The sequence below is a fragment of the Lagenorhynchus albirostris genome, chromosome 11 (genome assembly GCF_949774975.1).
Source record: "Lagenorhynchus albirostris chromosome 11, mLagAlb1.1, whole genome shotgun sequence".
NCBI classification, from domain to species: Eukaryota; Metazoa; Chordata; class Mammalia; order Artiodactyla; family Delphinidae; genus Lagenorhynchus; species Lagenorhynchus albirostris.
This window is the reverse complement of record NC_083105.1, coordinates 18,493,710-18,520,460: the sequence shown is the minus strand read 5'-3', so window position 1 is coordinate 18,520,460 and position 26,751 is coordinate 18,493,710. Positions and strand designations below refer to the sequence as shown.

The following is a 26,751-nucleotide window of genomic DNA, read 5'->3' as shown; positions in this document are numbered from 1 at the left end:
TGGCTTCCATACTTCATTTTGTGGTACAGTGTGAGGGCAGGGCATGCAAGGCAGTTGTTTTCAATAATCCGTTTGACTTTGCTCTTGGAATTACAGAATGAGTGTGAGTGCAAGAAAGGATTTCGAGGCAACGGGATGGACTGTGAACCAGTAACGTCATGCTTGGAACAAACTGGGAAATGTCATCCACTGGTGAGTGACTTGATTTTTTTCATTAATCCTTAAAAGAATGACTTGAGAAAGAAAGAAGGTTGGGTTATTTTTTTATCTGGGCCCAGTAATGAACAAAATCTCTCTTACTCCCGAAGGGAGTCCCTGAGCAGAATGTGAGTAATTATTGCAACCTTCACTCCATTCTAAAGCTTGGAAGAACCAACATACGATTGCCAGATAAGATTCCTGGTTAAATCTGAACTTCTAGTAAATGACAAATAATCCTCCAGCACAAATATGACCCAAATGTTAGACGGGACAGATTTAAACAAAAAATTCTTCATAACTGAGCTAAAATTCGTACTTGGTGTTTTTATTTGCTACATCTTGGCAATTCTAAATCTCCAGGATAATTTAAAGGGTAACTAGACTCCCATTTTGCATGTCATGACAAAGTGTTACCCAAATTATTAGTGAAAATGCCCATTCAAGGGTAGGTTGAGCCTTGTGTCTAAATTATGGAAGAGCAGGCAGAGATGTTAGAGCTGGTCGTGTTCATGTTTTTAAAAGAACATCACTAAGCACCCAGCGTCAGAACCAATGAAGACGACACCTTAGCCACAGTGCTTTTGCTTGCAAGTAACGGAGTCCACGCAAATCCGCTTAAGCTAAAAAGGAATTTGTTGGACAGATGCCGCCAGGGTAGCTCCGTAGTCAGGCATTCCAAAACCTCCCAAGGGCTTAGCATCAACATCAAGGCAGCTTCTTCCCTCGGTCCTCTGAGACCATGCAATTTCTCGTTTTGCCACTCCCTGTGCCTTTACTTTCTCTTTGTCTTTGTCTCCCTCTCTCTCTCTCTCCCAACTTTAAGTGCAGTTCTGTGCATCTTGGGGTAGATGACTCCCTGTTCTTAGAGGAACGTCTAGCCCACTACCAGAGATGCCCACTAACTTAGCAGCCCTCTGTGTCCCCATTCTAACTCATAGGAGAAAGGATCTGGCCAGCCCAGCTGGGTCCAGGTGTCCACATATGAGGCACTCAGTGATGGCCAGGGAGTGGGGTGACATATCATGAACAGGACTGCCAGACCCACGCCTAGTAGTGTGGGCAGGTGGGTGATATTCAAAGACAAAAACAATGGGAGGAGATGCCTCTAACGTATCCGTTACCCAGGAATCATGAAAGCACTTCATAAAACTGAAGCAGCTCCAACACTCTTGCTTAATTTAAGCCCAACCAAGCCCTGACATTCGACACGTGAGAGGTTATTGGAACTTTCACTTCATTCCAAAGCGTGGAAGAACCAGCATAGGGTTGCCAGATAAAATGCAGGGCACCCAGTTGGAATTGAATTTCAGACACACAGTGAATTCTTTTCTGGCGCAAGCGTGCCCCCAAATACTATATGGGACATACTTATACAAAAACCTCTTGGTTTATCTGAAATTCACATTAACTGTGTGTCCTGATTTCTGCTTGCTAAATCTTGGCAGGGATGAAAAGAAAGAATCTAATCGTGATTCCGTAAGAAGTGCACCAAACCTGCAGAAAGGGCGGAGGGCCTGTGGGTTACTTCCACCATCTTTCAGCCCCGAATTTGCACTTCTCACTGTAGAAGGAGCCTGAGGATTCACAGGTGTACTTCATATCTAATGCTTTAGTTGGGAAAGCAAATCGTTTCTCTCATTTTCTTTGTATCAGGCAACCTGTCAGTTTACCTCTTCTGGTGTCTGGAGTTGTGTTTGCCAAGAGGGCTACGAAGGAGATGGCCTTCTCTGCTATGGAAACGCTGCAGTGGTAAGTCCTCTGAGATCAACTCCAGTACAGAATAATAAAGACAAAAGTCTTCAAATTTAAAAGAAAAAAAAAGCTCTCTTGGCTAGGATGGCTTTAAAGTGCTCTACCAATCATTTGCTCCAGATTTTATCTGAAGCAAACTGCTTCTCATAAATGGCATGTGTGCTCTGTGGGTCACAAATTTTCTACAAGTTGAAGGGAGGTAATTTTATTAGGCACCTTCTGTGTACCAAGCAGTCCTGCCTTCCCTTTCTTGTCATTCTGCCTCTTGCTAGTCCCAGACTTCCCAAATGAGCAAATAAGTGGTCCCTGCTGAGCTCTTGGGCACTCCTGTCCGGGCTGTGTGCCTCCTATAGGCACCCAGAGCACCTTGTGCTTACCCCTGTCTGGGGGGGGTGTGTGCATGTGTGCACACACACACGTGCACGCATGCACACGCACCTTCTGTGTACCAGGCATCTTACTAAATCCTTAACATGCTGCAGCACCCCCTTTAAACCACAGCCTCTGGGTTTATGCTATTATTATGCCCATTTCATAGATGAGGAAACTGAGAGCCTAAGCAAACTTGCCTAAGGTCGCTCAGCCGTCTCCGTGCAGAGCCCAAGCACTTAACCGTTAGTATGTTCTATCAGCGTAGGGCACATCCCACCTAATTGTCTGTCTCCCCACTGGACTGTCAACTCTTGAGGGCAGGTCTTTGTCCTTGTTTCCTACTTCACTCCTACTGTTCATAAAGATTTGTTGAAATGAGAAAGTAAATTGGTGAATTTTCTCATCACTCACTTTTTGTTTAACTCACTGGAGTTTGGTTCCTACCCCTCCTCTCAATGGAAACCACTGGCGTAACAGTGCCCAGGGCTGCACCTGCCCTAATGTGCTCCCTGGCAGCTGCAGCATCTGACCTTGGCCTCCCTGCCTATCAGGGTCCTTCCTGCTCTTTACTGAACCTGTTTCTCCTACTCATCCCATCAGGCCTGTCTCCTGACATTCAGACCGTGGAGCGTGGACCCAACATTTTCTCTGCACTGTCCATGGGCCACATTTCCTAAAACCTTAAAACCCTAACACCCTGCTTTCACAATGCCCCTCACCTCCCGCGGAAAACAAGATCAAGTCCAAATGCTCGGCCTGGTAACTCTGAGGACTTCACATGGACTCAACTCACTTCAACCAGCTTAGCTGAGCTGTTGCCTTCCCAGCTGTCACCTTCCTGGCTCCGTTCCCCGCCCCCATGGACCCAGCCTCAGGTCTTTCTGCCAGCAGTTCAGGTCCAGCTCATGCCCTCCTCTCCTTGAAGGGATTACCAGAGCATCTCAGCTCTTGTACTTATCTATTTACTAACTGATTTACTTTTCAACCGGTGTTTACTTATTCCGTAACCTCAACCACTTTCAAAAAGGAATTAAGACAGCTCTGAGAGTTTTGGTAAATTTGCACATAATAATTGTTGTTGCCACTTTCGTGGTGTTTAATAATTTTTAAAATGTTTTCACATACATTAATGCATGTAATGTTCATAATCCCAGGAGCAAGGCATCATCATTTTCATTTTTCAGGTGAGGCACTTGAGTTCTCAGAGAGGTTAAGTGACTTGCCCAAGATCCCACAGCTGGTAAATGGCAGACCCAGGAATTGAACCCAGACTTTTTAAACTCAAAGTCTAGAGCTTTCTTTAATCTATCACACCTTCAAACATCACTGATCTACCAGCCCTCTGTGTTATTTTTTCACACCCTAACATCCCCAAAACAACTGTAAGTTGCATAAGATCAGGGGCCATCTTTTCTCTTTCATATCTTATATCCTCCCTCACTCCAACCTGGTGCCAGTTGTGATGGTTCAGCATATATGTTCATTAACAAACCCCATGGCGGATAAGTTAAAAATAATAGTGGCTAAAACCTACTGACTGTGTCCTGCATGCCATCCTCTATTCTAAGCACTTTAGAAACGTTAACTCTTCCAGTTTCCACATCAACACTATCAGCTGGAGCTTTTATCATCCCTATTTTACAGCTGGGAACGTTGAAGCCCAGAGAGATGAAAGAACTTGCCTAAGGAGCTTGGAAATGGCCAAACCAGAAAGAAAACCCCAGTGGTTTGGCACTGTGTCCCAAGCCCCTGCTCAATGCTAGCTCTGAAAGGGGGCAGTGTACTGAGTTCTGTGGCCGTCCTGTAGGGCTGGGTGGCCGTGTTCTTACAACATAAATTCTGATTCAGACGAATCTGAGGTTGTTGTTTCATTTAACGTTTCTGGAATTACTCCTTTACCTCGAATACAGAAGATAATTCAAGCCATTAAACATGAAAGAAATGGATGGCTCTGGCAACATGGGGATTCATCCAGCCTGGGCATCGTTCATGTCGGCATCGACAAGGCTGGCAAGGACGATGCCCAGAGATGCCCTGGGATTATGCCTCTCATTGATCCTCCTCTGTGTTCTCTCTCCTCTCTCCTCCCTCTCTTGCACGAAATGAATAAGGAATTGTCCTTTCTCTCTGCCGCAGCTATATTTAACCAGTGGATAAATGTGAGTACCTTTGTTGGAATTAGGATTGGGAATATATAATAATTTTAGATATTTGGACTACATGTAACAGAAAACTGAAGATGCAGCTGGTGAGGGGGAGGGAGGGAAATTGTCTAGAACAGTGGTTCTCAGCTTTGATTGCACTTTAGAACCACGTGGAACAGATGATTTTCAATAGCCATGCCTAGGCTCCCACCCCCAGACTCTCTGATTTGATTGGGTAGAGGTTTGACCTGGGCATCAGTGTATTTTAACACTTTCCCAGGTGATTCTAACATGCAACCAGGGCCAAGAGCTTCTGGTCTAAGATAAGCTGGGGTGGTCGACTTTTCAACCAATCCAAATATATATGTATAACTTCATTCATCAAAAGAGGTATTTTTGAAAAGTCAGCATAATTCATCACGGTAATTCACCAAATTATATTTGGCATTTATAGTTGCAGTACTGTCTTATTTCATGTGTGTTTAGCCCTCAGCCCAACATGCCCAGAGGAGCTTTTCCCTCTCCTTTGGAAAGTTCTATAACAGAGAGTCTAAGCCCCACCATCCCCAGTTGTCTGAGTCTCTGTCATCTTTGCCTGAGTGGCCCAAGGTGGCAGGTTCAGCCAGCCATCGTGACAAGTGGTTTGTCCCTTTTAAGAAGACAGATGCCAAGATACGCAGTGTCTGGTCAGCAGCCACTCCAGGACGCCTTCCTGTTGCTTCCATGTGGGGTCCCTCTGACCCCCATCACATGGGACAGCAGGGACTGAGGGTCCTATAGCAGGTGCTCATTTTCATACAGACCCACCCCACACTCATAAGCTTGCCCTGTGGTGGGCTAGACCCACTCGTCCTAGCTCACAAGAGCACAGCTTCCCCAACTCCACTTTCTATGCTGTTATGACGGTAGCTTGGAATCAGCTATGATGGGAGAACTTACACCACAGAAATCAGCAAACACTGCGAAGCGGGGCTTTGGTTTGTTTGTTTTTCCTGGAGAGCCGGTTGTGAAACATAAGCCCACCACTGCTTCTACCCAGAAGTAGCTCTAGGTGAGTAGATAAAGTTTGATTTCAGGCCTCCAGTCTCTCTCTCTCATGCTGAAACTGTTCCTGTAATCTTGCCACCATCCTTATTCCAAAGGCATCCAAGGATTCTCAAGGTTCTCTGTACACACGTGTGCCCACACACGCATGACACGCTCAAGAGTGTTCTCTGCCTCTTCATTTAGACTAAAGGGTGAATGACTGATAATGACTCAAGTGTGACCTGATCAGGAAAATTTGCCTTTTGTCAAGGTTCACACGTTTAAATAAAAGGGATGAGTCTCAGAGGGAAGAGGAGGCGTCAGCCAGTAGGTGGGATCGATTTGGGAAAGGGGTCCCTAGGACCTTCCCAGTATCTCTGAAATTATATCACATGGGAAATTGTCATCTCTGCCAAGCATTAAGTCAGCATTTGTCCTCTGACATGAGTCAGGCCAGTTTCTTTTCCTTCTGCGATTCAGAATGCTTCCCTACAACCCATGCTGTCAGCCGCCTCAAACCTCACCATCCTCGTGCCTTCCCAACAAGCTATTGAGGACATGGACCAAGATGAGAAAGCCTTTTGGTTGACCAAGAGCAATATTCCCACCCTCATAAAGTAGGTATTATGTGTGTTTTATTCTTCATGGTATCTTACTGGCATCAGTGTGAATGAAGTTCAGTGAAGGGAGGCCACGTGGTCCTTCAGATCCATGCAACTGACCATGTCCCAGGACCCCCTCACCTCCTTACCCCAGGATGGAAGTCGTCAACATGACTGACAGCCAATTCTGTGCTAACTGCTCTATGTACAACCTAGTTAATCCTCCCAAGGACCCTGTGAAACAGACAGAATTAGTCCCATTTTATAGATGCGGAAACCGAGGCACAGGGTGGTTAATTAACTAACCCAGGTACCATGGCTGAAGTTGCAGGGGGAGATTTTGAACCCGGTAGTCTGGCTCCAGAACCTACTGTCTTAACTCCTCACAGTGCCACTGCCGCAAGCACTGCTACCTCGTTACAGCCCTTATGGACTGTTGTAGGTACCATACGCTGCTGGGCACGTACGGAGTGGCCGATCTGCAGGCCCTGCCACCTTCTGACATGCTGGCAACGTCTTTGCAGGGCAGCTTCCTCCACCTGGCGAAGGCGGATGGGGTAAGAGAGCGTCGTGTTGTGTCTGTTTAGTGGAAACTTGTGACCTACGTTCATAGTGTACTTTTAGTTTTTTTCTGTTAGGGAAATTTCCAAACGTGAGCAAAAGTAAATGGAGAATAAAACCTCCCTGTAGGTATCACCCAGCTTCAACACTTAGCAACCTGTATTCACACACACACACGCACGCACGCGCGCACACACACACACACACACACACACACACACTCTGTAGCAGGGATAGTATGAAATGAAGCTCTCTGCCCACTGGTTGGCCACAGGCTCTTCCTGACAGACAACAGACTGATCCGGAAAGGCAATCCTTTCATTTCTTCTGGGTGAAGGCCGCGCAGTTTCACAACTTTGATTTTTATGTGTGGTTAAGAGCTGGTTATTGGAAACCTACTAATTGAGTCATTTGAGATTACTACAATTTTGTATTAAGCTAGGGTCAGTCAACAGATATTTATTGGGACTCCTCTGGTGATCCAGTGGTAAAGAATCCGCCTTCCAATGCTGGGGATGTGGGTTCGATCCCTGGTTGGGGACCTAAGATCCCACATGCCGCGGGGCAACTAAGCCTGCACGCCATAACTAGAGAGCCCACGTGCCTCAAACTACAGGGCCCACAAGCTCTGGAACCCGCACTCCACAACTACAGAGCCCATACGCCCTAAAACCCAAGCACTGCAACTAGAGAGAGAAAACCTGCACACCACAGCTAGAGAAAAGCCCACGTGCCACAACGAAATATCTTGCATGCCTCAACGAAGACCCCGCGTGCCGCAACGAAGACCCGATGCAGCCAAAAAAATAAACAGATACTTATTGAACACCTCCTATGCTCCAGGAACTGATCTGAATGTTGGAGACAGGACAGTGCACAGGAGAGCAGAGCCCTGTAGAAGCTCACCTTCTGGCTTTTTCTATAGTGTTTCAAGGACTTGGATTCAGTTTTCTGTGCGGAAGTCTGGCTGCCCTGCTGAATGCGGCAGTGTTTTAAAGTTCTTTCTGTGAACTGAGCAAGATGAAAATAGAGACTCTACTGGGAAATGAGAACTGCCCCATCAATGGAGCATGGGCCAGGGTCAGAATATTCTAGAATTGCAGCTCTAAAGCATTTCTGCCTATCTACCCATCAGTGATGGCGCTGTGAAAAGGCTCTATGCCTAGTATTACCTAAATATATGTGCTTCCTCAGATCATTCCTTTTAGAAAGCAGAAAAGAGTTACATACGGTCCCATGGACTCTTTACATTTTATTACAATAATTCTAGAACGTTACATGCATATATCAGACAATGGGTGGTTTTCCATTGGTGTTTGAAATCACTGATGCTCTGAGCAAGCATTAGTTGAACACCCACCCTGGGAAGGTTCATCCCAGGTTCCGTAGATTCAGAGGTAAATCAATTAAGACCTGTGAGCTAGAGCAGCCAACCATCAAAGACACAGTTGTAATGGGTTCTTTCTTACGCCTGATATAAATGTCTCCCTGTAACCAGAAGAGATGTGCAAAGTAGCCAGGAATGTTTGTTTCAGGACCTCTGCTGATGTGCTCAGGGTGAGGCAAGTCCCCTCTGCACCCAGGGTTCCCAGGAGGAATTTCAGACAGAGGGCCGTGGTGGGAGAAGAGGAGAGGAAACCAGAGAGAGCGGAGCCCAGATGTGTCATGCTTGGTCGGTGGCTGCGTGAGCGGGCATTTGGGTTTACTTAGCTCCTTTCCCCGTGTAATTAATATTCTTGAAAAGTCAGTAACTATCTATTCGTTTGCTGGGCCTACTGTAACGAAGAAGCACAGACTGGGTGGCTTAAACAACAGAAATTTTTGTCTCAGAGTTCTGGAGGCTCGAAGTCCAAGGTCAAGGTGTGGGCAGGGTTGGTTCTCTCTGAGGACTGACGTCAGGCTCTCTCCTTGGCTCGTAGATGACCGTCTTCATGTTCACATGGTCTTCTCCCTACATAGCTGTCTGTGCCCAAATATCCTCTTCTTAGAAGGACACCGGTCATATTGGATTAGGGCCCACCCTAATGACCTCATTTTAACTTGATTACCTCTGTAAAGACCCTGTCTCCAAATAGGGCCACATTCTGAGACACTGGTGGTTAGCACTCCAGCCTACGAATTTTGGAGACGCAATTCAACCCACAACACTATCTGCAGTGTTTTTCCAACTGCAGGGTCACTTTAGTGAGCCTCAGCCAGCAATTTTTTTTTTTTTTTTGGCAGCATTGTTTCTTCTTTGCAGCGCACGGGCTTTCTCTAGTTGCAGCGAGTGGGGACTTCTCTTGTTGCGGAGTACAGGCTATAGGCGGCGCGAGCTTCAGTAGTTGGGGTGCATGGACTTCAGCAGTTGTGGCACGCAGGCTCAGTATTTGTGGCTCGCGGGCTCTAGAGCGCAGGCTCAGTAGTTGTGGCGCACCGGCTTAGTTGCTCTGTGGCATGTGGGATCTTCCCGGACCAGGGATTGAACCCGTGTCCCCTGCATTGGCAGGAGGGTTCTTAACCACTGTGCCACCAGGGAAGTCCCCAGCACTTTTTGAATGAAATAGAATGAAATAGAGTAGAATCGATGATCAGGTGCCTCCCACATAGTAGAGGAAAGTATTATTTCATTTCAATTGTGTGTGTGTGTGTGTGATGTCAAAAGGCTCACAGTTTAAAAATATTTCTGACTTTGTGTCATGGTGCAAAAGTGAGGAGGTCACTACTACTCAAAAAGTGGGAAACCCACAAATAATTCAATCCCTGGGTGTACTCTGTAGGGACTCACCTTCTCACTGTGGTGCGTTCACAGAATATCACAATCGAAGGAGCGAGCGTCATTGATGGTGACAACGCAGCCACAAACGGAGTGATACACATCATCAACAAGGTACCAAATCGCTTCCTCCCGCACGTGTGGAATCTCTTCTCCTTTTGTTATTTATCCTCCTGTGCAGGATCTTTTTTGGGAAAAAAATACTTAGCCTTAATATAAAAACAACCTGTATTGTGCTTCACTATTTTTATTTTAAAACCATTTCGAGGCTCTACTCATTCAGTAAGACTCAGTTACTATATACTCAGCCTATATCCTGCAGTGGGTCCCGTATAATGTGTGGCCACATATATCATATTTCTTAGTTATCAGAACATCTTACAAGGTACCGGGAACCTTAGTACTGGGAAGTCCATATGCCCAGATTGGATATAATCAAGAACTGGAGGAGACGCAACTGGCTATGTGTCACTGGTCCTCTCCCCTCTGCATTATTGTGCCCTGGAAAAAAAAATGGAAAAGGGTAGGAAGGGTATTGTAGAATTTTTATTTTCTTCTAAGATGCAATTCAACAGTATTCAAAGGTATGAAATAGAGAAAACAAAAGTTTAATGGGAAACGAGCTTTTAAACTATCCTATAATTTTCAGTTACTATATTAATATCTTCACTTAAAATTAAAGTTCGAATTTAGGGTATATTGGGAAATTTTGAAAAGCGGAAGATTAGAAAAGACAATTCACTAATTGCATTTTAACTAAAATTATTCTCACTTGGCACTTACATACTTTTCTATTTCAAGTTACAGAACACATTAACTGTTTCTGTTCAGAAAAGAGAGGCTTCTTATAAGACTTCTGAGTGCAACACTTTGCAAAGACCTTGCAATTCTCTTGTATTACCAAGAGGCATTAAAAAATACACCATATTTTGAGCAAGTGATAGGTCATTTGCAGGGAACTATACTGGGCTTATGGCTTCATTTATCAGAAAGCAGTATTACTAAGAGTATTTTTCTTCTCCAATACTGGCTTTTCAAAGTACTAAAAAAAAAATTTTTTTTAAGTGTAAAATTACCTCTTCTTCTCATTTACATTTTTGATTAACAAAACCTCATTAGTAAAATGGCATCTCAGCCCATGTCCTGCACTGAGCGTTATTATCACGGGGGCCAGGTCGAGTCCCACCTCCTCTGTGAAGCCATCCCTGATCCCTGCAGCCCATATCACCGAGGCTGACATAGTGTCAAGAGGGTAAGTTCTAGAATCATACAGCATCTCGTTCAGGCACTTAACTAACTGTGTAACCCTGGGCAAGTTACATAACCTTTCTGAGCCCCATTTTTCTTCCCTATGAGTATTAAACAACACCTCCTCTCTCACTGCTGCCTAGGGAGACCTCGATAAATGTCATTTTTATTCCCTTTTCCTTCCTCTGAAATCCCGTGGGATTTCTCAGTATAGAACTCATTTGGCATAACTGTGCCCCCTTGTTTTGATAGTTCTTTATGGAATAGGTCGTGAGCCCCCATATAATGGCGTGTCCCGGAGGGGCGGAGCTGCCTCTCTTCTCTGTCCCTCATCAGCATCACCACCCCACCTTGTGTGCAGTAATATTGGAATGATGGCCAGCCCTCTAGGTGCCAGGTGTCATGTATTGCATTATCTCATTTGATGTTTATAACAACCCTCAGAAAGTGTGTGCCGTTCTCCTCACTTCTCAAAGGAGGCCACTGAGGGTGCTCATGGCTGGGTAGCTGGATTGAGGAGGAAGTTTATGTGGACGCAGAGATCCATGGCTGTGCATCAACTGATTCAAGTTCACTGCTTAGCCTCTGGGCTGCAGTGGCTCATTAAGGAGCTCCTTTTCTACCTGTTCATTGGACGCTGTGGTCCCCTATGTTAGGGCCACCATGAACAGTTGTGCAGGTTGTTCCCTGCCTAGAGGTGCCTGGTCTGGTGGTGGAGTAGGGCTGAAATCCAACCCACTTCACTTCCCAAACTATGCACCCCTCTTTGGTCTTACAAACGATCAAAGGAAAAGGTACCTTGTTCTCTATTTGCAGAGGCTTCATGATCACATATTGTTATGTGACATGAACCTATGTACCGGAGAGCAGCAAGTCCTACCAAGGCAGGCTAACAGAATTTTGGGGCTTCCTTTCCCAGGTTCTGGTTCCCCAAAGAGGTCTAACTGGCTCCTTACCAAACCTACTCACCCGGCTGGACCAGATGCCTGACTATTCCATCTTCCGGGGCTACATCATTGCAAGTACCACGTCCTCTGCATGACCCTCTGCTCGGGTTACCTGGGAACAGAAGTCCCTCACGTGCTCCTGTCTCTTTCCATCACAGCAACATAATCTGGCAAGTTTGATCGAGGCTGCTGACACTTACACGGTGTTTGCTCCAAACAACGACGCCATTGAGAGTTACATCCGGGAGAAGAAGGTCACAACTCTGGTAGTATCAGCAATAATAACCTGGGAAATTATTTCCTGGAAATTCAAGCACTTAAAGTTTTTCAGTCCATCAACCATGTACCATTTCACTCTTTCATCAAAACTTCCTTGTCGATATCCAGATATTTAACGTAAACTTGAGCAGAGAGTCTCTCATACCCGAACCTCCCCCAAGCCAGAGCTACTCATATATTGAGTTCGTACCCCTGGAAGCACACACTCAGGCTCACATACACAAGGATGAAGGCATCCCAGGAACCTGGAAACATCTTCATGGCCACCCCTCCTCCCCTCCCTGGCTTCTCCCAGGTCCCATGCAGTGAGCTGTCAGCAGCTGGGACCTAGAGGGAGTGCACTGTCTCTGTCTTCCTCCTATTCTCCCCGTCTCTGTCTTCCCTGATTCCTAACATCTGGGGCTGAACAGTCAGAACTTGTCAAAAGACTTCGTGAAATAATAAAAAGCTCCAGTCCTGTCGCTCTCTGGCTCAAAACCCTTGGGTGGATCTCCATTTCCTGAATGACTAAGTCCAAGCTACCTCCCCAGGTTCTTAGGGTCTCCATAAACTGGCCATGATTACCTTCTATTCAGTGCTGGCGCCAGAATTTCCATGTAGAAGGATCCCAGGGGTGCCCTGCACCCAGCCCCAAGTTTAAAGCTGTAACTGCACAGCAAGCACGCTGTTTTCACTTCTCTCTTTATATAGGGTGACTGAGATGAGGATGCTAAGGAGATGGGGGCTGATACTTGAAGTCCTGCTAAGCCACCCTTGGGCCCACTGCTGTCTCCCATCCATTCTCTGCAGATACCATGTGGTCTAACCAGAGTGATGTCATACAGCCCCTAAAGAAAGCAAAGGCATGTTCAGTACCTTGCTCCTATCTACACAAACACACACACACACACACCCCCGCCCCCTCAGTCAGGAAGGCTGCCCTTCCTCCTTCGGTGCCTCCTGAAACCTCCCCACCCATTCTTTTTTTTTTTTTAACATCTTTGTTGGAGTATAATTGCTTTATGATAGTGTGTTAGTTTCTGCTTTATAACAAAGTGAATCAGCTATACATATACCCATTCTTCAAGTCCAGTCTCACCTCCTCAGACAAGCAGGCTCTGGCCCCTGAGCTGCAGAAAATCTCTCCTGCCTCTGAATTCAGACCATTAGTACGCCCTTCAGCACTTACACACCTGGTATAAGGAACTGTCTTTTCAGGCGGGTGTGTCTTAGCTCTCCAATTGGATGAAAGCTCTGTGAAGGGAGGAACCGTGTGTTAGGCTTTTGTAACTGCCGTGTTGAGCAAGCAGGACTCCTGGGATGGAAGTGGAAGTCCTCTTCACTGTGTCTCCTCACCCCCAGCCCTCCCCCAGCCCTTTGAACCTGTTCAGTGGGGAATATTCTTCCCCTGCTCTGGGATAAACCCTCAGGCAATCCCGCAGCCTTTTTTTTTTTTTTTAACATCTTTATTGGGATATAATTGCTTTACAATGGTGTGTTAGCTTCTGCCTTATAACAAAGTGAATCAGCTATACATAGACATATGTTCCCATATCTCTTCCCTCTTGTCTCCCTCCCTCCCACCCTCCCTATCCCACCCTTCCAGGTGGTCACAAAGCACCGAGCTGATCTCCCTGTGCTATGCGGCTGCTTCCCACTAGCTATCTACCTTACGTTTGGTAGTGTATGTATATGTCCATGCCACTCTTGTTTTGTCACAGCTCACCCTTCACCCTCCCCATATCCTCAAGTCCATTCTCTAGTAGGTCTGTGTCTTTATTCCTGTCTTACCCCTAGGTTCTTCATGACATTTTTTTTCTTAAATTCCATATATATGTGTTAGCATATGGTATTTGTCTTTCTCTTTCTGACTTATTTCACTCTGTATGACAGACTCTAGGTCTATCCACCTCGTTACAAATAGCTCAATTTCGTTTCTTTTTATGGCTGAGTAATATTCCATTTTATATATGTGCCACATCTTCTTTATCCATTCATCCGACGATGGGCACTTAGGTTGTTTCCATCTCCGGGCTATTGTAAATAGAGCTGCAGTGAACATTTTGGTACATGACTCTTTTTGAATTATGGTTTTCTCAGGGTATATGCCCAGTAGTGGGATTGCTGGGTCATATGGTAGTTCTATTTGTAGTTTTTTAAGGAACCTCCGTACTGTTCTCCATAGTGGCTGTACCAATTCACATTCCCACCAGCAGTGCAAGAGCGTTCCCTTTTCTCCACACCCTCTCCAGCATTTATTGTTTCTAGATTTCTTGATGATGGCCATTCTGACTGGTGTGAGATGATATCTCATTGTAGTTTTGATTTGCATTTCTCTAATGATTAATGATGTTGAGCATTCTTTCATGTGTTTGTTGGCAGTCTGTATATCTTCTTTGGAGAAATGTCTATTTAGGTCTTCTGCCCATTTTTGGATTGGGTTGTTTGTTTTTCTGTTATTGAGCTGCATGAGCTGCTTGTGAATTTTGGAAATTAATCCTTTGTCAGTTGCTTCATTTGCAAATATTTTCTCCCATTCTGAGGGTTGTCTTTTGGTCTTAGCCTTTCTGCTTCCCCAGAAAGTCCTATCATCACTGTAAGTCACAAACACAGTCTCAATTAAGTAAAAAAAAAAATCCAGCTCCTTGTAAAAATCAACATTTTGAATTGGATTTAGAATTAAATCTTCTTTCCTCACTGCTTCATGCTGGGCTTTGTCCAGAAAGGAAACTAGAGGAGGGGGTTTGGTCCTTGAATCAATCAAGGTCCCTCAGAGGGTGGCAGGAGGGATAGACTGGGAGTTTGGGATTGATATGTACACACTGCTATATTTAAAATAAAATGCCTTTCCATGAAAAAACATCAGTATGGAAAGGTAAAAATGATTGCTAAAAAAAAAAAAAATCAAGGTCCGTCAGGAGACGGAAACCATACCAGAGAGAATTCAATATTATGAATTGTTTATTGGGTATAAAATTAGATAAATATAATTGAAAGGTAAAAAATATAAAGGTATATAAAGGTATATAAATATATATAAGGTATATAAAGGTATATAAATAAAATATATAAAGGTATATAAATATAATTGAAAGGTAAAAAAGAGATAGCATAGAAGCATCTATAACCCCAAAGGCTGGGAGAACAGAGGAAAGAGGTCAGAACAACTAAAAGTCAGAAATCTGGAGGAGCCTGGAGGAGCTGTAACGCAGACCTCTGAGGCTTGAGGCTTGTGGCTCTGACATTGGAGGAGGGTCCCTGGGGTCCAAGACCCATGCGTCTCGGAGATGCCATTGCCCAGCTGGTGCTGGCATCTTGGGAGAAGGGGGACATGATAAGGCCAGTCTGGGAGTGACAGGCCTCTGCTGCTCGGATCCAGCTGCCGCTGGCAGGGCGATGAAGTGCAGCTGGGGTGATGCCCCCAGGACCAGGGAGCATGCAGGAAGAGGAGATCCCTCTAACAGGCCTCACGGTCTCCCTCGAGCACTTTCCACTGGTGGCGCCAAACAGGAGACCTGGCAGAGGAGAAGCGTGGGCTGTGGTCCCAGCTCCACCGCAGAAACAGTGTAGAGGGTGATTTGGAGCTGAGACAGTAATTCACCATCTCTCCTTCCCCATGTGACGCTTCTATTTCCTTTCCTGATCTTACTGAATTCAGCTTTGGTCTCACCGGGTTTGCAGTTAGGACCTGTTGATGGTCGGGAAGAGATGTTAAGAGGGTAGGAAGTTCTTATCTAACTGGTACCGTCTTGAGATGCCATTGCTCTCTCGCTCTCTGATGGGTTCTTTGGAGACCCCACCCATCCCTGGTGGTCTCTGACTGCAGTTCCCCCCACCTGTGTGCATGCGTCTCTTCCTGTAGCCACTTTTTTTCCCAGTGGACCCTCAGCGTCCAGAGGCCACCTCCAGCCTTTCCCTTGGGGAGGCCCGTCTGCCCTTCCAGAAAGCCATCTAGGATAGGACCTAAGGCACCAGCTCTCTCAGACACGGCCAACCCTCTGGTCCACAGGACACCTGTACTCTCTTGTCCCACGTCAGTGCTGGGAGTGCAGGCCTGTCTCCGTGCGGTGACAGCCTGCCCCCTCCGCTGGGGGTCAACCTGCCAACAGTCCCTGGCACAAGATTGCTCAGGCCTGAGTGACACCCCACAGGCTACCCTGTCTGCAGAGGACACAGATCAAGCCCTTTGAAATACCCCATTGAGCCTCCTCTCATGACCCCTGAGGTGAAAGGCAGGCTGGGGTGTGAGGACTCTCTTCACAGCTGTTCTCACCAAAGAAATCAACTTTAAAATCCCCCCCAACCTTTTCTGCCCTCACTCTGGGTTTTAGGGTCCCGTAGTGAGTTCCTGACCATCCTACATGGAAAGTCTGCAGGTTCCCCAAGGTGATCTGTCTCGGGTTTGGTATTTATTATCTACTGTGCCCTGATGCCTCGGGTGAAATTTCCAGTTCAACAAGCTATTGCTCTTAAACCCCACGGTGCCTGGACATCAGGGTCGCCCAGTAAGTGCCCGGGGACCGGCTGATTTGTGGGTTGACTTTCCCTTCTGTGTGTTGTCCAGGAGGAGGACGTACTCAAGTATCACGTGGTCTTGGAGGAGAAACTGCTGAAAAATGACTTGCACAACGGCATGCATCGGGAGACCATGCTGGGCTTCTCCTACCTCCTTGGCTTCTTCCTCCGCGATGACCAGGTGCGATCCTTTCCCTTAAAACCCACAGGCGGGTGTCCTAGCTCCACGTCCGTCATCACTTTTGCGTTGCATAATCTCCCCAGCACTTCCTAAGCCTTCTCTACAGAAGACGGTTGTCTGTGTTTCACCGTAAAGTAATGACTCAGCCAGACTGGGAAGCTCCCCTTCCCCTTCCCCGTCACCAAATCATCAGTGTGGCCTGGCTGACGATGGGATTGAATCCCAGCAGTCACAGGTGCCCTTCAGTTCTGATTCCTAACAAACAAACAGCCCCCCAAGCCACCTCCAAGAGGGAAGGGAACCCGGCAGCAAAACCTGACGCCCAGGAAGTGGCACTGGCCCCAGGGTATAAGGAGCCTCACGGACTCCAGCAGCTAAATGAATAAACATTATTATCATTGCTTGATCATACAGACTGCAGACCTCGGACCAACTGACCCCCATACCAGTATTCCAGTATTAATCTCACACAACCCCTAAGTACTTAAAGTGTTCAGAATTCGTAGAAAGAATTGAGACTAAATACATACTTTAAGTATTTCAATATAAAATTCTTTGTACCTACTTCAAACATCAATCAATCTGAAAATTCAACAAGAAATTCACTACATAACTCTAGTATACATTCTCATAAGAAAAATTAATAAAAACAAATGATTATTTAGGATAAACTAAGCACTATATTAAAGTAAAGAAAGTTTAATTGCAAATTTTTAAGCAATAATAATTGGTCCCTGTAAAAAAGTACAGTTTTGAAAATAATTTTCTCAGTGTTATCATCATTGAAGTACAAGTGAATTTTGTGTACAGTTTTTCTTTCAACATGCTTGGGTTAAAAAAACAAAGTCTTCATGGTTCTTCATTACTTAGGGAATAATCTAACTCCAAATATTTCCCTCTGACTCCTATAAATAATCTTACCTATTGTGCAATAATTTTGAGGAGATCCTTTCAAATACATTTTCTTTTTTTTGCATGTAAGGCAATTTTTGTCGGTAAAGACCTTACGTTTTTGTTTTTAATCTATGTCATCTTTTATTTCATCATGTAGAGCTGAATGTTCCAGTGCAGTTACTTGAATCAGTTTTGATTCTGTCAAATTATTTTTCATGTGTTTGGAAAGTCTTTGATCTAGAGCTTTTTTTTTTTTCCTTTCTCCAATAGAGGCTTTATCTTACAGTAAACAAATAGTTCGATCTTACAGTAGAGGCTTTGCATTTATTGATAACTCATTTACTCTCAGGACAAAGAAGATGTAGAAAAATGCTCTCTGAGTAAACTTGTGTTCAGATCAAAATTTTAATGCAACCCGTAATTCTTCGAATACATCTCACAATAAAAATGATTCAGACTTTTTTCTAATGCCAAATCAACAGTATTACAGCATCCAAAGTTCTGCCATTTTGATATTTTAAAATAGCTCAACGTCTTGGAATTCTACAAATTTGTTTTGCAATAACCGTTTGACGCCACAAGTAAGGCCCCCTGCTTCTTTTCCAAGTCTACACGGACCCTGGACCACTTCTGTGGACCTTAGCCGTGATTTGTCCCAACATCCAGTGGAAATTCACTTGACTCCAAGTAAATCATCAGGGACTTTAACAGTCAGTGGAAGTTCAAATTTAAACACTTAGTAGAGTCATTTTAATCGTGATGCAGTGGGGAGTTTGAGAGATGTTAATCATTTTTAAACCCTTATGAGATATGAAGTGGACATCTGTTTAGTACAATAAAGAATTCCCTCTTCTCCCAACCTCAGCCCTGCTACACACCCCCACACACACACACCACCCCCCAATTTTTCAAACAACCATTTGTTTTCAGTTATATTAGTTATATTAATGAATGAATGAATGGCTTTACTTATTTTGCTAAGCAGTCATTAAGGTATGCTCCCATTTAAAAAAATCGAAACAAAACAAGTTACAACTCAAAGTTGAATTTAATTTGGCAACATTTAGAAATTTCGTTCCCGTGTCTTGGGTGCTTAGGGACACACAAGGCAAAGACAATACAAACATACCATGAACTCCTAAGAAGCCCCAAGGGAAACGTGGTATGGTAATGCAGACCTCAGAGCAGTCTCCTCACACCGGGAAGTAATGCTATCTGGTGGAATACTTTTTACAAACTCTAAAACACTCAAATATGCTAGTTGTTTTTATTCTTATATAACAGCCACTTAGCCTTACTTAGGGGTGCTTGCAAATGAACCAGGAAGTAGAGATATGCTAAAAGGACACTGAGTTTCGTTCTCCATGTCTTGGCTTTGGAAGGCATCCACACCTCCTGGACCACCAATACCCAGCACAGCCAAGCACATCCATCGTCCATGGAGCCGATTTATCAGGGGCACTAACATAACGATCATGACTCAGAATTTTTAAACAATAAAAACCGATCATTTGAAGGGTGGAGAGAAACCTTAGAGATCATCTAGAACAACCTCTTCCTTTTACAAAAGGGGAAATTGAGATTCACAGAGGAAAAGCAACTAGCCCAAGGTCACACAGCTGGAAGGTGTCAGATGCACGACTGTCACCCAGACTCCCCTCTCCTAGGGCAGAGCTCTCTCCACTACACTGTGCTACCTGCCAGGTGACTTTTGGAATATCTCCTAGGCCGTTGTCATATTGATATCCTCCAATCCCCATCGTCCTTATTTCCCTTAAAATCACGGTAGTAAAAACTTACAGTTAACCCTCTGTTCACAGCTCTACGTAAATGAGGCTCCGATAAACTACACCAATGTAGCCACTGACAAGGGAGTGATCCATGGCTTGGGGAAAGTTCTGGAAATTCAGAAGAATAGATGTGATATTAATGACACTACTATCCTACGAGTAAGTTCTATCCGAGGCCAATGATGAGCTAAAGAGTGTTGGCTTATTTTTTATAATTTTGAGCATAGGACTCATCTATCAGAGTATCTCAATTCAGTTCAAAACACACTGCATGAGGGCTTCCCTGGTGGCGCAGTGGTTGAGAGTCCGCCTGCCGATGCAGGGGACACGGGTTCGTGCCCCGGTCCGGGAAGATCCCACATGCCGCGGAGCGGCTGGGCCCGTGAGCCATGGCCGCTGAGCCTGCGCGTCCGGAGCCTGTGCTCCGCGACGGGAGAGGCCACAGCAGTGAGAGGCCCGTGTACCGCAAAAAAACAAACAAACAACACTGCATGAACATCTCTAAATGCCAAGGAGCATACTTGGCTGTGGCTCCACAAAGATAAATAAGACATGACGCCTGCCCTCAGTGGGCTCACAGTCTAGCGCCTTGAAAGGCTGCCTGGAGGGTTATGTTGTGGAGGGAGGGGGCGTCTGGAGCCGCCAGCCTTCCTCAAAGGGAAAACGTGCCACACCCAGCACAGGCACGGGAGCGGGGGAGGCAGGGTCTGGTGCACGCATGACAGGTTTTGGCCAAGCCTGGTCTAGCAGCAGAGACAGTATGGAAATGGGTCATTTCAGTATAATATAGGATGCAGTAATGGAGACTTTTTAGTCCGTGAGATGGTGTAGGGTCTCTCAATAATAGTAATAACTGCTGAAATTTCCTGGGCACTTTTTATGTGCCAGGCACTGCTCTAAACATTCTACATGTATTAACTCAGGTAACCCTCACGACACCCTTCAACGCAGGTACTATTACTCCGCCCATTTTTCAGATGGGGAAAAATGAGCCCCAGAGAGGTTGAGTAACACCCGCAGGTTCACAGAGCTAGCAAGTGTCAGAGGAGGCGTTCAAATCCAGGCAGTCTGGCCCTAGAGCCAGAACTGGGAACGACCACACAATACCGTCCAGTAGGTGCCAAGTTAAGAACTAGTCACATTGGTCTCCTTCTGTTTTAGGAAGAGGCTGCACTTAAAAATGCCTGTCATTCTTAACTCGTGCTCTTTTATTTATGATAGTGAATATCGTCTCCACGCGGACCCCATGGCTGGGCGCTGGGCGTGATGCATCCTTTAGTCTCAGAATCCAGCCCAATTCACTGAGTAGTGGGTTTTCAATAAACGAGAGTTGTTGTTAAAGGAATTAGGATTTAAGTGAGTTAAGACCCCCCCACAGGTTACAAGATTATGAGCATCTGGAGTGTATAGTAGAGAAAGTGATGCTCCAGTGTCCACAACCCAAAGTAGTTGAAGTGTTTGTCTCAAAGGACATGAAAGAGGTTGACCAAACGAGCTTCTGGTTTTCAGTTTTATAGCCTAAAACCTCCAGCGCCATGTCTGGAAAATATCTGTAGCCTCATTTTGCACGAAATGTAATAACCATGAGATATTCACTTTGGTTGTGTTTTACTAAGGGAAAGTGTGGGAAGTGTCCCCAGCAGCCGATCTGCCCGTTTGGAACTAAACCACTAGTAAGTATTTTGTCTGCTTTGATAAAACTGTTTCTGGATCCCAGGGAGGTCCAAATTAGAAAATGGGTCTCAGGCACAACTCATGTCACTGCTTTCATTCCTTCACTTGATTTTAATTTAATCTTGCCTTCTTACCTTATATGCATCCTTCTAAAGTCTTAAATCCATTTTTTTTGGACCAAAGCAAAAATTTAATTAATACATAAATAGAAACAAGGGTTCATCTCAACCAACACCCACTGCAGGAAGGGATTTTTCACTTTCTACATCTTTCATATTCCAGTAGCTGGTTAAAGACAGGAGCAAGAAAGCTTATCAAAGGAGGCAAACTCCATATCCAACTCGGTATCCAACCTGGAGGAGTCCCACCTTCCCGATTCCCTTTACAGTTGAAGTTACAACTAACTTTCTCTAAGAAACACATGACAGACCTGCGGGGAGGTAGACATGTCTTTGAATTAACTACCCATCTGTATTTCTTATAGCTGTTTATTGCAAGAGCTAGCTCTGACGATGCTCCAACCATTACAAAGGATCAACTCTCATGTACCTTCCGTTGCATAATAGTAATTTATAGCTAACAATGCTGACTCTTCTCACTTGAGTTTGCATTTAATCTTGTATATTAGAAGTCTTTGTAAGCAGCCTTAATCTTGTCTCAGACCGAGGCAGAATATCAACCCATAAATAAACAGAAACCAAGCCCCATCTCAATGTGGAATGTTGGAAGGACGTTTTCATCTGCTTGACTCTGTGATTCTTCCTAACTTGAGCTGGTTCTAAAGAAAAGTTCTTTTTACATCGTACTACCGCAAGGGATAATTATCCGAATTTTGCCACCTGGTATTCTGGCAGCCAACATTGTGATTTTGCATTTTCTTTCTTATGAAACAGCTCCGAGAAGCCAGCCCCCTCCTTTTCCAGAACATTTCAGTTAGAGAGACAGCAATGTACCACCCACCTACTTGCTTTTAGAGATTGGAAAGCTTTGTTCTAACTGAAAAGCTGATATAATCATTATTATTTCATAGGGTGCAGAGACGAAGAGATGTCTCTATACCATTTATTTCATGGGCAAGCGATCCCTGTTCATTGGGTGCCAGCCAAAGTGTGTGAAAACTGCCATTGTGAGTATAATGATTTAATAAGCCTTCTAACTATTGCAGCAGCACTGAGAAATGTAATCATGTGTTATACTTTTCAAAGTGCCTCTCCATGTTTTTTTTTTTTTTTGGCCGCTCGTTGCTGCACACAGGGTTTCTCTAGTTACAGCGAGCGGGGGCTACTCTTCGTTGCAGCGTGCAGGTTCTCATTGCGGTGGCTTCTCCTGTTGCGGAGCACGGACTCTAGGCATGCGGGCTTCAGTAGTTGTGGCACACGGGCTCAGTAGTTGTGACACACGGGCTCAGTAGTTGTGACGCACGGGCTTAGTTGCTCCACGGCATGTGGGATCTTCCCGGACCAGGGATCAAACCTATGTCCCCTGCATTGGCAGGTGGATTCTTAACCACTGTGCCACCAGGGAAGTCCCCCTTTGCAGGTATTCTTTCTGCCACCTCCCCTTCCTCCTTATCGTCTTTACCACTGTCATTCAGAGTAGTAGCGGTAGCACTAAAATTCAGGACAGCCCTGCAAGTCAGCCCATTGGTGAAAGCTGCAATATTCTGTTGCATGATGAAGAAATAGAGGGGGGCTTCCCTGGTGGCGCAGTGGTTGAGAGTCCGCCTGCCGATGCAGGGGACGCGGGTTCGTGCCCCGGTCCGGGAAGATCCCACATGCCGCGGACAGGCTGGGCCCGTGAGCCATGGCCGCTGAGCATGCGTGTCCGGAGACTGTGCTCCGCGACGGGAGAGGCCACAACAGTGAGAGGCCCGCATACCGCAAAAAAAAAAAAAGAAGAAGAAATAGAGGGACTGAGAGGCTAAGAGGATCTCCCTGTTCTCACAACAGAGGAAACGCCCCGTGAGCGAAAGAGACAGGTAATGGGCAGCTCTCCAGGGAAAGAACAGATGCACCTGGTCATTTAGAAAGCAGGACCCCAGAGCTAGGCACCTCTGACCTGTAACGTTGGAATCTGCAGGAAAGTCTTTATAATGTCCTGTCCTGCTGCTTTCGCCGAAGACTAGACGCAGCCTCTGCCTATGCTGCAGAGGCAGCTGATTTGGCCCTTAAGTTGCGGAGCTTGCAGCTGCAGGAGATCTTGTGTTTCAATGCACTCAAGAATAAAGGCAGGCGCAAGCGAGCAGATATCCTGCAGGGCTTTCCTGAACTCAAAGAGAGTCATGCATAGAATGTCAAAGGTCTCACCCACCTCCCAACCTTCAGTACCAGGTGAAATAACACACAACGCAAAGGTGCCAGGTTTGGGGATGGCAAGGGCCCCTCTGGCATCACTTGCATTGTTTTTACTTTGTTCCTGCTGCCCCTCCTTCTTTCTCGCTTTTCTTCGTCCTCTCCCCCTGCTTGCCTTTTTCCTTCCCCTCCTTCCTGCCTCCTCGGCAGAAGCCTCCACGCTGCTCCTGGCATGCCTGGAAATTGCATAGCCTCACCTGGTTCTCGGGGGCTGCTCTCCCCATCCCTCCCAACCCCTCCATGAGGGGTCAAAGCTACGGACACACATCCAGTCCCACCTGCAGGATGTCCACACCATGGCTGGACAAAACCAAAGGATGGAAGTGTGGCCTTGCCCAAGCCCAGCCTGGTCCTTCTGTTTCAGACGAGAGAATGCTGTGCGGGCTACTTTGGTCCCCAGTGCCAGCCCTGCCCAGGAAAAGCCGAGAACGTCTGCTTTGGGAACGGGATCTGTTTGGACGGAGTCAACGGCACGGGCACGTGTGTGTGCGGAGAGGGCTTCAGCGGGACAGCCTGTGAGACCTGCATGGAGGGCAAGTACGGCATCCACTGCGACCAAGGTGCGCACCCTCCCTGACCCAGGCAGGCTGCCCGAAAGCAGCCGGAAATGCAGGAGAAAAGAGTGATTCGGCACGTGCTCCCTCACCAGCCTGTCGTGGTGGGGCGGGTGGGGGGGGGCAGACTGGAATCCCGCCCATTATCATGTGAATTACAAGAACTTGTGTGTTGTGTAATTTGCAATGGGCAGTGATTCCAAACATTTTCAGTTACTAACCTGGACTTATCTCAATGTAATCATGAGATAACCCTCCCCAATCTGCTCACTGACATTCTCCAACCCACCCACATTTCTGTATTTGCCTGCGTGTGCTGGTCCGCTGTGGGTACGCTCTGTTTTGGACATTGCTTGATCGTTTGAAAAGAAGATCTGTGCACATCATCTCATTTAACCCATACAGGAGCCATGTATAGTTGAGTATTCGTATCCCCGTTTTACAAATGAGGACTTAAGGCAAAGAGGTTGAATGACTTCCCCCAAGGTCACACCTGATGAGATTGGAATGCACACCCTGCTTCCCTCCAAAGCTTTGTTCTTGAATCACGTCCCTTACGTGAAGGTCACTCTATTGATTCATCCTCTGCCAGCCACATGCTTTACGTTGTCTTCACAAAATCATGATCTGTTTTAGCCGAGTCATCTGCATTCTCTCACCCTGACTTTCTCGTGCCCAGGGACACACACCTCTGAGCGGGCTGACGTGGAGAAGGGGTTTCCTAATCCATGATGGGAAAACGAAGCATTTTTTTCGACTTTGTATTAAAAACTACATATTTGACCTGGCTATCGCTGTTTTCTCAACAGCTAGTCCAAGCCAAACAAAATCAATATATAATTCAGTCATTATAATCGGACCGTATAATATATAATTGGCATTATAGTGCTGATTTTTTTCTGTGTTATATGGAAGAATTATCTGCTTGCATTTATGCAGGATTTCCTAACCTAGGATCCACAGATGACCCTCATGGGGTCCAGCACACCCCCAAGGCTGAATGCTTTTTCCTGAGGAAGGCATCCTTAACTTTCATCCAGTTCTCAAAGAGGTTCACAGTGTTGCTGCGTAACCAAGGAATCGGCATTTCTGTGTTGTCCAAGAAGGTGGTGGTGCACCGGCTTTATAGGAACCGAGTGGGCTTCTCTCTGAAGTCTACTCTCAGGGGACAAACATGGCTGCGTCCCAAATGGGTCCCGTATAACCACGATTCCTCAGATAACCTCAGCCAAAAACACTCTCACACTGCTTGGGTCACTGGCCCACAGTGCTACACGGTCCCCAGACGGTGGTCTTTGTTGAAGCATGACCTAATTCACCTGTTAGCTCCCTCCTATGCCCCCGCCCTTCCTGGGAATCCACCCCCCAAACCCATGAGCAACAACGATCATCTAGAACCAGACAGTAGAATTACGTGCACCGAAGCGAACCTTAGTATTAGATGTAAAGTGAATTGTTGAACACGGGTCAGAAGTCTAACAATGTGTGGGTGTTTTTCCACTTAGCGTGTACTTGTGTCCATGGGAGATGCAGTCAAGGACCCGCGGGTGACGGCTCCTGCGACTGCGATGTGGGCTGGCGAGGAGTGAGATGTGACGATGGTAAGAGCCAGCCTTTCGGTACTTATGATCTGTTCTTAGCCTCACTTCTCAGCAGCTACATGTTTTTCTCCTTCTAAAATAGAAATGGCATCTTTATTTCTTCCTTTGGCGATAAGGTAATTCCTGCTTGCAGCCAAAAAGATTGTAAAATAAAGAAAAGCATTAAAAAGAAAATAAAAATTACTCATATTCCCAAGACAGGGACAAAACAATCATTAGTGTTTTGTATTGGCCTTCCAGCCTTGTTCTAGGTATATACATGTGTGTATGGGACTGTACTCTTCACACAGTTTTGTAACCTACTCTTTCACTTCACAATATATATAATCAGTATCTTTTCATGTGAATAATTATAGGTAAATATCATTTTTCTTAATTTCTATACAATATCCCATTATCTGATTGTACCATGCCTCTTAAAATCAATTTTCTGCTATCATAAACAATGCTGCAGTGAGTATTTCATTCATATATATATATATATATATATATTCGTATATATATTCATATATATATTTGCATTTGTCTTATTAATTTATTTGGTTAAATTCCTTGAGATGGTGAGTTAGAAGTTGGCAGTTTGGGGGAAAGTTTTGCTGCTTACTGCCAAGTTGTCCTCCAGAGACTGTATCAATTTATTTTCCCCCGAGTAGGGTCTGAGCAGGCTCATTTTCCCCAGCCCCCCACGCTGCACTGATGACTCCTAATGTGCCCCCATGAGAGTGATGAGAGGGGAGAGAATTTCAGGCAGAAAGAAGCTCGTGGCCCAGCCCAAAGATGTGGGAAGGCTCTGCACATCTACGGGACCAAAGGACTGCAGAATGGGAGGGATGTATAGGCAACGAGGAAAGTGGGATGAGAACAGGCTAGAGGTGTAGGCAGGAGTCAGCTCGTGAAAGGCTAAGGACGGCGGACCTTCTGCCGAAGCCAACAGGAAGCCATTCAAGGGTTTTGAGCAGGGCGGCAATGTGATGAGATGTGCATTTTACAAAGATCACCCTGACACTGGGTTGGAGAGAATACTCCTGGAAGCAGGTATCAGAGAGTCCCCCTCACCTGGGGCAGGGGCTGGGGAGGAGTCACAGGTGCCTGCCAGCCCAATGAGGGCTCCAGGGATGTGGGGTTGTCAGAAGGAGTGTCTTTGCCCAAAGCTCCAGGTTATGTTAAAATCAAGAGAACTCAGATTTTGTTGAAAAGCTAAAGTCAGAAGTGTGAGTGGTCTCGAGCCAAAAAGACATCCTAGAGCAGACATCAAATACTGGTGTGTGAAGCCAGGGTTCAGAGGGCCTGGGAGAGGGAAGCAGGGAGCAACAGGGTCACATAAA

At 45.8% G+C, this 26,751-nt stretch overlaps 1 protein-coding gene across 1 annotated transcript in view; it reads left to right on the top strand.

The window, feature by feature from the left end:
• STAB2 (stabilin 2) overlaps positions 1-26,751 on the top strand; it is a 157,655-nt gene that overhangs the window by 80,616 nt on the left and 50,288 nt on the right. Inside the window, exons 26-39 of the mRNA XM_060166874.1 lie at positions 97-192; positions 1,855-1,950; positions 4,437-4,484; positions 5,976-6,112; positions 6,540-6,654; positions 9,450-9,527; positions 11,581-11,679; positions 11,767-11,874; positions 16,431-16,562; positions 19,277-19,405; positions 20,863-20,919; positions 21,951-22,046; positions 23,636-23,831; positions 25,331-25,426. Coding sequence (XP_060022857.1) covers positions 97-192; positions 1,855-1,950; positions 4,437-4,484; positions 5,976-6,112; positions 6,540-6,654; positions 9,450-9,527; positions 11,581-11,679; positions 11,767-11,874; positions 16,431-16,562; positions 19,277-19,405; positions 20,863-20,919; positions 21,951-22,046; positions 23,636-23,831; positions 25,331-25,426 — 1,483 coding nt within the window. The remainder of the gene's footprint in view (positions 1-96; positions 193-1,854; positions 1,951-4,436; positions 4,485-5,975; positions 6,113-6,539; positions 6,655-9,449; positions 9,528-11,580; positions 11,680-11,766; positions 11,875-16,430; positions 16,563-19,276; positions 19,406-20,862; positions 20,920-21,950; positions 22,047-23,635; positions 23,832-25,330; positions 25,427-26,751) is intronic.